The following is a 15068-nucleotide window of genomic DNA, read 5'->3' as shown; positions in this document are numbered from 1 at the left end:
GGTTTTTTGAAAGTTCACCTGAATTTTTGTGTGTTTGCGTGCGAATGTGCGAAAAACGGCGACTTTGAAACTTGAACCCCCATAAACTCGCTAAACAAACGTGTTGTCTGATAAAAATTTCCAATTCCGTCTCACCGTATATGCGTATTTTTAAATGCGATAATTATTTTTGGGGGCACGTGACAATGAAAGTTCAAAACCTTGTTGATGTTCCAATGATTCGATATGAGTGAGTAGTGCGCGAGTGTAAACAATCGGCATCATTGTTTCCTTTTGTTTGATCAAGTTGTAAATGTGAAGAATGTGAGTCACGATGCGTTGAATGAGAGTTTGTCGTGACGATAATGATTTATCGAAATATGTGATGAATCAATCAAATTAGGTAATTAACAGAAAAAAAATTATGTAGCGGCTAGAACAGAAAGTGAAGTAACTCAATGCAATATTTGATCAAATACGTCACACATAAATATGTGTCACCAGTATCAAGGTCGACCCCTACCTTGTAACAAAAACATTTAAAAATTTTACTCGTACACAATACAAAATCAAAAAAATTGATGAGAAATTACCGAAGTGTGATGAGGGTTCGTAGCTAGAGCGCTTTTTGAATGCTTATAAGTTTAGAGGAATAGATGCAGTGTCCATTTGTTTTTGATTCTCAATTCTTTCTGTTTTATCTTTTTGATAAAAGTAACGAGTTGATGATTATTAATTAGTGCTAAAAAGTTTTTGTGTTAAGTCTTATGAGACAACTGTAATTAAAAGATGAAGACAAATGTCTAGTTTCTATCATCGTTCGATCTTTTTAAACCATTTGTGAGATGGTGGCCATGACTTTCTGTTCTGAATGTAGCTCACTGCAAATGTTACGTTCTTCTACCTTTTTTATTATATTGTGTTTTCCAAAACAATTCAGCTCTGCTTCTCATTTATATGCCTTTTTCTTATTAAAAAAGATACGTTTGATTTTTTTAAAAGATTTGTTGAGAAAGTTTGCTCTCCATAGTCGATTCCTTGGATGTCATACCCCATGCTTAAAGTTTATAATTTTGATTTTGTTCATACCACATTTAGAAATCTAGAAGATTAAGAAACTAACTCTGAGGTCCTTACAGCTTCTCTAAAATCATTTTTTAGTCTACAAAGATAAAATTTTTAAGTAAATATCTATAACGGACAGACAAAATCTTCTTACCAAAACTCCAAGATTCTTCCGCATAATGCGTCGTCAAAAAAATTGACACATCAATTTTTATTATTTATTTCATTAACATTTTCAAATTCATGTATTGTGCCGTGTCCATTTGTCGTATGGCGCTTTCATAGACATTTACAACCCATCTACAAAAAAAAAATATAGGTAATTATTTTATATTATTATTTATTATCACACACAGACACATTTATAGATCGTTATGCACTTTCCGTATACCTACCGTGCGTATTTGTGTCACACATATGATGTTCAAGTTCAAATTCTTCATACAGGTTGTGTCGTTGTCGTCTGTCCCACCATACACCATACAACAAGACAAATGAAATGAAAAGTGTAATTAATATATTTTAATTTTTTTTTCGGTTGAATGTAGAAGTCCATTTCAATATAGATCAGCGCACTGTCAAGTAGCACATTAATTTTTCCTATAAATAAAAAAATCATTTTTTTGGAGCATCACAGAACGTTCTAGAACTTCAAATCAGCAACAACTGAAAAAAAGAAAAGTTGATAAAAATTATTAAATTTTAATTGTGAAAAAACATGAATTTAATAAGTGTGTCAATAGTTCTACTTTTTGTAGCAACAATTACTGCCCGGGAATTAAATAAATTTTCACGGAATGGAAAGTGTGACTGCGTTTGTGGAGTTCGAGGAAGAGGAAATCGAATTGTTGGCGGATACGAAGCGACTCCTCATGAGTTCCCATGGACTGTAGGACTTTTCCGTCAAGGAAAACTTTATTGTGGTGCCTCGTTGATTTCGGAAAATTTCTTGCTGACAGCGGCGTAAGGAAATTTCTTTTAATTTGGAGAAAGTTTTTCAAGGTCATTTTTTTTGCAGACATTGCGTTGATGGAATTAGTCCTGTAGAGATCAAGGCTTACTTTGGAGGTCATAATATTACGAAGGATTATACGGAAATGCGTCGTATCAAGAAGATTCATCAACATGAGAGCTTCAATATTTTCTCGTTCGATAATGACATTGCTTTGTTAGAATTGGCCAAGGGTATTAAATTTGGACCAAAAGTGCAACCTGCTTGTCTTCCTGATGGATGTAAGTTAAATTTTTCATAAAAATTTAAAAGTTTGAATTATAATTTGACAAATTTTCAGCTGTTCGTGAGTTTTCTGGTTCAGAAGGAATCGTCGCTGGCTGGGGTCGTCTCGCTGAAAAACAACAAACCTCAATGTCACTTCAAACAGTAACTGTTCCGGTATGGTCTCGAGAAGAATGCGCAACTGCTGGTTATGGTAGCAAACGTATTACGGAAAATATGATTTGTTCGGGTTACGTTGAGGGAGGAAAAGACGCTTGTCAGGTAAGTATCTGTCGGTTTTCAATTTTCTTCATGAATTCACAAGATATTTTCTTTGTAGGGTGATTCTGGCGGCAGTTTGGGAATTCCATTACCAACAGGCAACATTCAAATTATCGGCGTTGTCTCATGGGGACGTGGATGTGGAAGGAAAAACTTACCTGGAATCTATACAAATGTCGTGAATTACTTGCCATGGATCAATAGACGTCTCAAAAACGAATGCTTGTGTTCGCCACGTCCTTTGCCAAAGACTTTCTCCGACTTTGTTACCTTTCCAGACAATTAATATCGTATGGTGGTTTCCTAAAAGAGACACAAAAAACTAGTCAATTTTTATTTGTTACTAAATATAATTTGTTACGTTACATTTTGTTACCATTAACCATTAAGATCTCATTAAAAATAAACATTTTTTTGAAAAAAAAAAACTTGAACAAAAAATGCACCTGCCAATCTTCACATCGTTCTCGATGAAATCCGATATTTCTTAAACCTTTTTGTCGCCTACACACACAAAAATTTGAATATTTAAGAGTCAATTGTCTCCTCTTTTCTTTTGCCTTTCTTCGTTTTTGTATCCTCTTCACTTTGTCGACATGGCAGCATCAACAGGACAACCACAACGAATTTCAGATAAGAGGTTTGAGTGATTTTCGTGTCATTCAGTAAATATTCAAAAGTCATGGTCGTCAGCAGATCTTGTCATCGATAAAACCAGGATACTTTTTTTCCTTTAAAAGTTAACATTTATTTTTTTGTAAAAAAAAACAGAAAGAAAGACATTTAAAAGATCGATTTCATCGTCAAATGGCATGATTTTTTGTGGGTAATTAATCACGCACTTGTCTCGAGATTTTAATCAGATGACAAAAAGAAGTCGAAGGTAAGAAGAAGTTAGGAACAAGTAACACATTGTTAATCAAAGTCTCGAGATAGATAAGGATCGTGAAAACTGAAGTATTGTATTAAGTTAAAGTAGAGCAGTGGAAAAAAGACGACCATGTCGAATGCGGTCTTATCAGAAATGGGTGTGTGTGTTTAACATTGAAATTCATTTCATTTTTGTTTTTGTGAAAATATACTGGTTTTATGGAATAAAATGTGTGTTTCCTAGTACTTGAAAATATGTAGTTTTGTGCGACTTTGAAATGTTTGTCAATTAGATAATTTAATAACTCTATTATTATAGTAAATGGCGACAAACGGCAAGTTGTTATCGGAATGCGTCAAACTTGTACTTTATTTGGGTGATAACACATTTTATGATCGGATATGATTTCAAGTTCATCAAAAGAGAAGTTGTCGTGTTTGTTAAAGGGCTTGATAACACTTGTAATGATGAGTAGGTAAGTTTTTCCTCAAGGAAATTGAAATCTATTTTTAAATCAAATCTTTACATAGTTTTCAAGGGTTTGCTGATAAGACATTGAAAGGTCATCTAATATTAAACGTTAAGGGATATCTCACTTCAGTTAGAAATAGTTATCGGAAGCCTGAAGTTTAATGGGTAATAGTAACTTTTTACCTGTCTCAAACAGATGCCATCAAAATTCATTTAAAGCTCTTAGAAGGCCCCAAATTAGACCCTAAATGGGTTTTCAAAGATTGTAGTCAATTTTAACCAGGATTGGAGCCAGAAAAGTTTTTCATGATTTCGAGTTTCGAACTACTCAACTAAGCTGACTCCCTAATCTGGACTTCTTTGAGCCTTGGTTTCTTTGCTTTTCAGAGAGTCAGAATTTAGTACAAAGCTGATGATATTTATAGTTGAAGATAACTTTGAATTGGCATCTTTTAGTGACTTGGTTTTAACTTGAGCGATACCTAATCAAGTAAATTTTTGAACCTTCTGGCACTAAATTAAAGTTAATTTCACAGCTCATGAATCATACCTCATTGACAGTTTGTGTTATGGCGTAACAGATAGTTGTGATTTTGGTTGAGTCAATCGGTATTTAGACATGAAACGAGACATAATAAAACGATAAACAGCCAAAGTCCGCCTGAAACTCAAAAGTTAAGGCAAAAGCTATCTCTTAGCTCTTCAGAAAATTTTTCGCAAAGATGGAGGGCGCAATTCGTTTTTATTTCAAAGCGAATAAGATTGCACTTCGTTTAAAGTCGTGAAAAATTCATTCAAGTATTGTGGTAACAAGCCATTCCTTATTTTGTAAATAGTCAGTAACACATTATAAATTACTTGTTGTTTGACACTCATTACATTACATTCGTTTAACATAACACGTGTTTCCAACTTTTGGTATCTGAAACGACAAATTCTGATAGTTGCTTTATTTTATTAAATGTCATATTTTCATATTCCACAAAATACTTACCAACCATTCTTTTCTCCACAAATTCATTTTCAACCAAAGTCCATAAAAAAACCATATCCAAATATCGCTGATCTTCCAACATCTGCTGAGCGACTTTCCTTGTAAATTCAGATTAGCACACAACTGTCTAAAGTGTTCCAAAACCCATCGAGATAACAGTCAATATTTTAATTAAAATGCTACTTCGTTGCCTTCTGCTTCCATGTATTCCTACTGATCTACGCTTTTGTCCTTTCGAGATAACCTACAAAAGAACATGAAATATTTGCTAATTAGTAGACTGAAACAAGCTAAAAGGTTTCACTGCATTTCGAATCTCTCTGTTGTTAAAACAAATAAATATAATAAAGACCCAAAAACGACAAAAATTCAGTCAGACGGAAACGATGTAAAATCTTAATAAATAAGTAAATACAACAAAAATACAGCAAATTAATGTTTTTTGTTTTTCGTCTTCAGCAAGAGTCAACCTTAAGTCACAAAATGCACAATGAAGTCCCAGGAGATTGTTTTGATTACTTAATAATTACACGTATTCCGGGAACTTGATCTTTGGCCTAAGGAATCGTCATGGCGCGCAGCAGGCAGGCAACGCAGTCACAAGTAAAATATGCGTAGGCTGGCTGAAGCCAGACAAAAATGAAAACAAGAAAATAATTACATTGTGTGGTAGCTTATCGTCGTGCATCTCTCTTTCTGTCTACATATATGGGGGATTCATGTGAGTAGCCAACAAAATCGTTGTCGTCGTCGTTGTTGTAAAAAATTAAAATAAAACTGAAATGAAAAGAATCACGAATTAAATGGAATACGAATAATAACAAAAAAAAAGCGAAAAAAAATTTACATACACACCACACTCCACTCCACTTAATAAACATTTTTTTTTGTTGTGTTGTTTAATGAATTGCACGCGTCACCAGTCGTGTGTATTGTGAAGCATCCGAATGAATCAATCCCATTTTATTATTTTCCTGCTTCTTGCTTGCTGCGTGCCGTTTGACACACGTACAAGGTACTTGATGTTTTCGGTTTTTGGGTCCCTTTAAATTCTTGCTTGGCTCATCATGCGAAGCTCCATTTTTTTGTGTGAAGAGTTCACGTCTGTTGATCAGCACTCTATTTTTTTTTTTGCGATGTGCATGATGAATATGACGAACTTTTTTCACGCTTAGGTGATGCATTTCTTTGTAATTCGTTTTATATGATAATTTTTTTCGGAGTGCAAATGTGGCTGAAGTGAACAGTGAAGGTCAAAAAATCCGCACAAAAAAAAATCAGGCAAGTACAAAATTAACTCATTAAATTTTTTCTCGTCTTAATTTGGAAGCCTGTAGAATGTCTTAATTTTGTAAATTTAATTAAAGGTTTGCCCCAAAACTTTGTTGCAATTTTTTCATCTTAATAACGATTTTTAAGACGAAAATGAAGTCATTTATCCTTCAAGGTAAAAAAAAGCTAAATGGACATTTTAAAAAGTAAACATTACAATTATGTCTCTTTGAAAAGTTTTTACTTGAAAAATATGCTCAAAAATCTGTTATTAACGTTGTTATTAAATTATTATTTTCATTTAAGTTTTAACAAAGTTTCGGTTCTCATTCACTCTAATAGCCGAGCGAGCAGTCAAAGTATAATTACCCACAAAAAATAAAATATAATAATAATAAATGAAAGATACAAAATGACTTACTTAAGAAAAATGAAGTAAATGGGTGGCCACACGCGTGCATCAAATTGTCTCTCTTTTCGTTCGTTCGTTGAGATGACGACGACGACGACGTAGGCAGTGGTCAAATTGTTTAAAGATGAAATGTGAACTGTGAGAAGAAAATTTGATGAGAAATTTGTGTGCGAATTAAAATGAGGTTTCAGATTTTTGAAGAAGATTGAAAATTTCCGCTAGATGGCGCTGTAGTTGTTCTAAGAAGATCAAAAATCATCGCCAGAGGTCGCTTTTTAACAGGTAAGTATAGATGTTGTTTCAATTTTTCTTATGAGAGTGATAATCCTTCCAGGTTTCATTTTATTCAAATATTTCAAAAACGAAGAAAACGTTTCAACCAGAGGGCGCTTTAAAGATTAAAGATTTGTCTAAAGGTAGGTTCAACAGCTCAATAATCATTCTTCTGCTAAAAAATTGCTTCAATTGTTCCAAAAAGTTTAAAAATTTATCCAGAAGTCCTTTTATTGATCAAAAATCACCGCTAGAGGTCGCTTTTAGTTAAAAAAAAAAGATAAAAAATTCTACCAGATGTCGCTTTAGTTGCTCAAATAAGATCAAGAAGGAAAGACAGGAGGAAAAACTTTCCATTTTGCTCAAAAGAAAATATCTTTAGTTGTTATAAGATCTACTTAGAACTCTTAAAGCGACCTCTAGCGGGCAATTTTATCTTTGGATAATTTTTTTTTCTTTTTTAATAATCTTTTTTGATCAGCTTTGATCCAAAGTTTTCAAAAAAGATAAAATTCTCCGCTAGATGTTAGATGTCGCTTTAAGAGTTCTAAGTAGATCTTATAACAACTAAAGATATTTTCTTTTGAGCAAAATGGAAAGTTCAATCTACTGTATTTCCTTCTGACTTTCTTCTCTCAGTGCACATCTTTTTGTTTCAACTTCTTCTATGTCTCTGATGATTGATCGATCGTGGTGGAATTTTATAGTGCACGCCAGACAAAGTCCACAAAACCACACGATTTGATTTGTTTATTGGCTTGATTATCCCTTTTTTTCTTACTCCGATCAAAAAACCTACAAAAAATTACCGCACATGAACCATAGCCGCAAGTATTTTTGATCAATCTTAATCAATAAAGAAAAAAATGCGGCAGACGAGACATCCACAACGAAAAAGGAGATCAAAGGGTGACTGATGACTTTATCATTCGTTTTTGCTTGCAAGTCATTTCACTACACAGTGTTCCAGGAGGTTTAATGCTTCTTCTACGTGCTTAAATTACTACAGAAACCGTCATCATGCAACACTGTCTGCCCGACTTCTTCATCAATATTCAATAAAATGTACGATTATGACCGCAATTACAACCAGCTCTTTCTTGCAAATAATAACAATAATCATTATGCCACCCAAAACGCAAGAAGAAAAAGAAACTGCAGCTACAACACAGGAGACAGATGCGAAATCAATGAACATGTTCGTTTCGTCAATTCGATGGGGAGTTGCGACTTCTAGTCACGCCAGTGGCCAAAATGTTCCCAAATTGAGTAATTATTTGCTCAAAATTGCATTTAATGCTGGAATTGTATCACCGCAACATGTTTCGTCGTCGTCGTAAGTCACGCGTTCTTCGGGCTTCGAGCAGCTCCCACACACAGCGCACAATAAAAGTTTTGCCACAGCATACAACGGAACGATTATCATCATGTCTGTCATTATTAATTTAAATGCATCGTAAAACATGTGCAGAATATTATTTTATTATTATTAATATTATTTGTGGTCGATCGTTGTCGTCGACAACGTCTTCTTCTTCGTGTCCAGTTCAATGAGACGACACACGAATTGGTATGCAAATAATAAGACAGTGTAAATTTTTTTTTGTCTGTTTTTCAATAAAAAATAATAATAATATAATAATAAGAAGGAAACATGACATACAACGAAAAATGTCCACGAATGTTATCCCCTCGTAGCAATCAGCAATGTAAATTGTATGTAGATGCGATGCGATCGAGGTGCAAGTTCCATTGATAAAATTGCATATTAAACGTGAGTTTTACAATAAACAAAATTGAAAAATACGAGACACACACGTTGATTTTTTAAAAAAAAATATTTTTGGTTCTTGTACTTTTTTTTTGGTGTCTCTCCTTATCTATACACTACTTCGATGGTAATGCAAATAATTTACGAATTTGTGTGTGTTTTTTGCTTGCATAACATGAATTCAATTTAAAAAGCATTTTAAAAAGGCGAATGACGAAAAAACAAATTTGGATGCAATTTCGGGTGATTAGGAACACCCAGAAAGTGTTGTAATGAACATTTTGAGGGATTTTCGGTGGGTTTAAAGAAATTTTTATTGGATTATGATTTTATTGGGCGTTTTTTGATTCTTTTAAAGGGCTTACGTTCATAAAAGAAGTGTGACATAAAATTCATTAAAAAATATTAAAAGACCTTTGACTTATCGAAAAAATCCGTGGTAATGCGTTAAAAATTTTATTTAAATTGAGTAATAAAAAAAATAAAATAATTCTGTAAAATTTCATTATTTTAGATTTTTTTCTTAATTTAATAAAGTTATCTTAAATAAAAGAAAAAAATTTAAAAAAAATATTTAAAATTTTTATTTATTTTTTTTTTAAATTTTTTGTTAAATTAATTAAATTAAAAAAATAAATTATTTTTTATGAATTCACTAAAAAAATGAAAATTTTTAATTAAAAAAAATAAATAAAATTAATTAATTAGCCATTTATTTTTATTAAAAAAATAATTTATTTTGTAATTTTGATTCAATATAAAGAAATCTTTAAAAAAATTATTTTGTGATAAATTTGATTTTAAAAAATAAAATAAAATAATTTTTTATCACTCTTTGCCTTTGCTCTTGAAAAATCATCATAAAAAATAATTTTAAAATTAAAAAAAAATATTAATTAATTTAAAAATAAAAAAAAATAATTTTTAAACGTAATTTTTTAATAAAACTATAAAAAAGTAGGTAAATAATATTTTTTAAATTAATTTTTAAAAATAATTTTAGAAAATAAATATTTTTTGACATAATTTTAATTTTTAAGAAAATTTGATTCAAAGTCTCTAAAAAAGCACAAAATCATTCATAAACGAAATAATAAAAAAATATTCTTAACTCAACTTCAATAATGACTCCAACCAGCAAAGAAAAGTAATCAGCAGCTCCAATTTTGAGAACTTTACTTAATTTTTCTTACAGTTAAACTCATTAAAGTTCTTAAACGATATTCTTTAATAAACAATAACGTTGATTAACTTCTCATCTCCAATCTTCTGGAAGCACCAAAAAACCAACATTATTTCCCAATGCTTTTAATGTTGAATGAAGATCACTTTTTTTCGCAATATTTCCCAAAAAACAAATGATCATTTCGCCTCTTTTTTTGATGACTCTCCTTTTTTGTGTATCTTTCAAATTGTTTATTTGTTGGATTATCTTCTGTATCATCATCATTATTGCAAACAACAGCGAGACAAGGAAAACATTTGATTTACTTTATTGCAATATTTATGGGTTCAAAAGTATCAAAAAATAAATTGTTTCGCTTGTTTTTTCGAGAAAATAACGCGTCTGCTAATGAGAAAAACCAAACGGGAAGCACACAGTTTTGAACAATCAACGTTTTTTTTTGTCGTGTTTCGTGCAGAAAAAAATTCGTTGATTAAGATGTTGGACATCAACTTTAATGGATTTAGCCACCTGATTGCACTTTTTGAATTAAAAAAGATTAAAAAGGTTACGAAAAATTGACGACGAACATTATGATGCATAGCGACGATAAATTGGCTTTTTTTTCGTGTGATGTTTGGATGGTAAGATGATACTTTATTGCTCTCTCGATCGATGTTGTAATGATTTCCTTTCTTTTGTTAAAGTTTTTTTTTTAGATGAGAAAATGTTGTAATGACGAATTTTGGCCGTTTTTGTTGATTGAATGGAGAATTTGATGCTCTAATGGCCGATTTTTTGACTTCCTGAATTAAAGTTTTGATAAATTGATTGACTTTTTGACCTTTTGGTTCATTTTAAGTAATTTTCTTGTTCTTTTTATCAAATTTTTGTCTAAAAAGTTCTAATAATTCAAATTTCATTAGTTCTATAAATAGCCGCTAATTACTGAGGGCGCTACTAAAAAATTTAAAAATCCAACCCTGCATAAAAAACATAAACAAACAAATTTGCATTAAAAATTCCTTTCCAAAAGTAGAAAAAAATTGAGAAAGAACCTTCAAAAACGCATCAATGTCGATCCAAACGCCATCAAGGTGGCCTTCACATTGCTTTCAATCATTTTTATTATGATAAATGATGATAAATATCTTCTTCGTTTTTACTGCCTAAGTATTCCCTTTTCTGTCTAAGTATTCTAAATACAACAAAAAATTCCTCTGGTGGTCCATTTTTGGGTGTTGAACATTTGCAACTTTAATGATTCATCAGAAAAAGTGACCAAAAAATTCCTCATTATTAATTAATGCGTTTTATGACGAACGAAAACTCAAAACGCAAAAGACAATAGAAGAATTTTGTGTTTTCGTCTTTCTACCATTTCTAGACTCGTTTCGTTCAGTTCATGGACAGAGCATAAGCGTGGCGAAACAGAAGAAAAATTGTTTGTAATACTATGTAATTAGGTCTTGTAGTTGCGCGGCGTGTGTTGGTCTGAGTGTGTGTCAATTACAAGACTCTTTACATGCGTAAGACACCGACAATGTGTGGCTTCGGTTATGATGTGTTGCTGCGGTTTCTTTGCTTTTAAATTATTTTATTATTATGACTTTTTTTCCACGTTCTCAACTACGCGCATCATCATCATCACTTTAATCATAGCACAAAATTTTCACTGTAATATGCAATTATGACACCTACCTGTTGTTTCTTGCCTTTCGCTTGATCTATCCGATGCTCATGAATCAGCGGCGGGACTTTTTTGCGGTTTTTTTGAATTTCTGAAACATCAAAAAGCTAAAATTACGAATTTCGTTAGTTCCGGTAAATAGACGCTCTTTGGTGAGGGCGCTGCAGTCGTTTGAAAAAATCCAACCCTACAAAAATTTCATTTTAACGGAATATTTCGCAGTTAATAACAACTTTAAAGTCCATGCTCATAATTCAGCGGCAAAAAGCTGAATTTCTGAACACTAAAAAGCTAAAATTACGAATTTTGTTAGTTCCGATAAATAGACGCTCTTTGGTGAGGGCGCTGCAGTATTTTGGAAAAATCCAACCCTACAAAAATTTCGTTTTAACGGAATATTTCGCAGTTAATAACAACTTGACAATACTGAAAGTCCGATTTTTGCCTTTCGCTTGATCTATCGATGCTCATAATTCAGCGGCGGGACTTTTTTTGCAGTTTTTTTTAATTTCTAAATGATTTCTAAAACATCAAAAAGCTAAAATTACGAATTTTGTTAGTTCCGATAAATAGACGCTCTTTGGTGAGGGCGCTGCAGTATTTTGAAAAAATCCAACCCTACAAAAATTTCGTTTTAACGGAATATTTCGCAGCTAATAACAACTTGACAACACTCAAAGTGCGATTTTTGTCTTGCAATTATGACATTCATGAGAGATATACATGAATTTATGGAATCAATTATCATGGAGGCTTGAATGAGTTGTTATTGTTTTTGATGTATCGCCGCTCCCTCGATGTTTTTCTGCCAGCTTTGCGGATGTGATGAAAGATTTTTGCAAACAAAAAAAATATTTTGGTCTAAAAAAATTTTTTTTAACAAAAAACAGTTAATCTGATTCATTAAAAAGCTTCTTAAAGAGGCTTAAAAATCAATTTCTCGTCTCGTCAACTTTTTTGTTTTCGCGATTTCTCGCATGGAATAAACATAAAAATTGGCGAGCAGCGAAAAAGTTATTAAAAAAAAGTGGAAGTGAATCAATTTATATTACTTTTATAGACATGTGGTGCAACATATAACGAAATAAAAAATTAAAGCAACTCCTTTCATTCATTTTCGTTTCAGCCGCGCAAGAGACTTTAGCGAAACGGAGACCACACAACGGGCAAATTAAATTATTAGGTGAACGAAAAAAAGTTATCAGACGGAGTTTTGCGTTTCAACTCCCGATTTGATGATTTTTCTTCGCGTACATTTTGGTCCATTGCCGTTTTTTAAAATTTTAACTTCTTCATCAATTCAAGTTGCTGCCGTTGCTGCTTGCATATGTTTAACTGAGTTAACAACTGCCTTTTACAGAAAATAAATTCGATGCGTAATTTCTGACTGCAATAAAGTAAATTATCGCTGCCCACTACTGAATTGGATTTTTTTTGTCTTCTTGGTTTTTTTTTGTTTGCCAATTCCTGGGTTGTTGGTAAGTAGTCGAAGAGGACATGAAGAAAAAAAATATTTATTGAAGATGCGGTTTGTTCGGTTTGTTAATATACAAAAAAGTACATATTATTAAAGAAAAGGTGAAACGAGGATCGAAGTGATTCGCATTTTATGCACGCGTAGTTTTATTTTATTTATTGTTTGTTATTTTTTTAAATTTTACATTTTTGCGTTCATAATGTAAATGATGTTCAAATAAAATTAATGAGGGACGCAATGGGTTGTGGAAGAAATATCAAGAGGGAAGGGATTGAGTTACTAAAGTGCATTTTTTTCTGAATTTTTTAAGAGACTTGATTTTCAAGACAATTTTTATTTATAACAATTATATTTATTTTTTTTTAAATTTAATCGCCTGACTTTTTTAGCCTCCAAAAATTTAATAAACTATTTTTTAATTTTAGAATTTTTATTATTTTTTTTCTACAACTTATTTTTATTAAACAAAAAAAATCTTTTAAATATTTTTTAAAATAAAAAATTTAATACATTAAATTAAAAGAAAATAAAATAAATTCAAAAAATAATAAAAAATAATTTAAATAAATAATAAAAAATAATAAATAAATAAAATAATTTAATTTTAATTAAATTTAATTATTACTAAAAAAAAATTTTATTATTTAAAATTTTTTTTTATTTTTTATTTATTTATTTATTTTTTTTTTATTATTATTATTTTTTTATTTAAAATATTTTTTTAAAATTTAAAAATTAAAGAAAAATCGTTAATTCTTGATTTACTGACTTTTTAATTCTTATGTAACTTCACAATTTTTTCTTGAAAAATATGATTTTTTTTGATGAATTTCTTAGTTTAGAATTTTAATTATTTTTTAAATATTTTTTTTATAATTTTTTTACTTTAAATTTTTTTTTTTAAATAATAATTTAATTTAATTTTAATTTTTTTATTATAATTTAATTTAAATAATAATTTTTAAACAAAAATTTGACCATGAAAAATAAAAAAAAATAAGAATTTAATGCTTAAATAATTTTCTTTAAATTTTATAAATTTTGTAATTTTAACAATATTTTTTTTTAATTAAAAAAAAGGATTAAAAATTAAAATTACATCTTCTTCTGACAATTTTACTCCTAAAATAGCAATTTTTCAATATCTCCAAGAAAAATGTGACTTAACAACCTTCAATAAAAAAAAAGTGATTAGTCCCTTGCTGTCCGCAAAACAAATAAAAAAATGAATTAAAATAATTTAAATTTAAAACAGAAGTCGTCTACATCAATTTTTTGCCTTTTTTGCTGCAACAATTTTGTACGTGCCTCATTTCCATGCCTCACCACTTCACTTCGCAGTTTGCATCTCCCGAGGTGGTCCAAAATAAATAAGTTTCTTTTTTTTCGGCAATGCACAAAAATTGTAGGTAGTCATCGCCACATTTCTATCATAAAAATAATGATGGTTTCGTCTTACTTCTCCTTCCACATGACCTTCTGAATTCTTCTGATGTCTTGATGAAAAACATGCAATTTTTTCGGTGTGCGGTGATGTCTTACTCTTCGTCTATTGTGTGCGTGAGGTCCATGAATAATCTGTTTTATCCCAAAACTATTAACCCGACTCGTCTATCGTTCTGATGTTTATGGTGTCTGCATGCATTTTTTACGAGTGTATGGCAATAATATGACACGCCCGTCGCAGATAAAAAAGGTCACTTTTTCGGGTAATTATTGCTCTTGTAGACATTTGGAGGATCAAGTTACAAACAGAAAGAGAAAGAAAAAAATATTTTTTAAAGAAACTTAGATAATTAGGGAGAAAAATGTAAAAATTTGCTACACAACTGTCATGTTTTTAATACGAAAAAAAAGTTTTATTTCAAGGCAATTCACAGCAAAAATGTGTGAGATTCGGTTAATTTATAGCTCTTTGCGAAATATGGGAAGAGAAGAAAAAAATTTCAATAAATCAACTATTCGTCTGGTTTTTTTCCGTCCTGTAATCGTCGGTCGTCGTCACTCAGCTCTCTTCAATTTGTACGATAATAACTCTGCGGATTGAAAAGGTATAAAGTTAACCCTTAAGCCTCAAAATTAAGGGGTTAAAATTAAACCCTAGGAGTTAAAATAACCTTCTTAAAGCAA

General features: G+C 30.9%; 1 protein-coding gene across 1 annotated transcript; it reads left to right on the top strand.

Moving 5' to 3' along the window:
* Nucleotides 1-1695: 1695 nt before the first annotated feature.
* LOC134831911 (trypsin 3A1-like) lies at nt 1696-2919 on the top strand. Its single transcript, XM_063845751.1, has 4 exons — nt 1696-2007; nt 2063-2277; nt 2337-2542; nt 2601-2919. The coding sequence occupies exons 1-4, from the start codon at nt 1763-1765 to the stop codon at nt 2826-2828; spliced, it is 894 nt and encodes a 297-aa protein (XP_063701821.1). The 5' UTR covers nt 1696-1762; the 3' UTR covers nt 2829-2919.
* The last annotated feature ends 12149 nt before the right edge of the window (nt 2920-15068 follow it).

Source organism: Culicoides brevitarsis, chromosome 2 (genome assembly GCF_036172545.1).
Source record: "Culicoides brevitarsis isolate CSIRO-B50_1 chromosome 2, AGI_CSIRO_Cbre_v1, whole genome shotgun sequence".
Taxonomy (NCBI): domain Eukaryota; kingdom Metazoa; phylum Arthropoda; class Insecta; order Diptera; family Ceratopogonidae; genus Culicoides; species Culicoides brevitarsis.
Note: the sequence above shows the minus strand (reverse complement) of the source record. Positions and strands in the feature narration are given on the sequence as shown.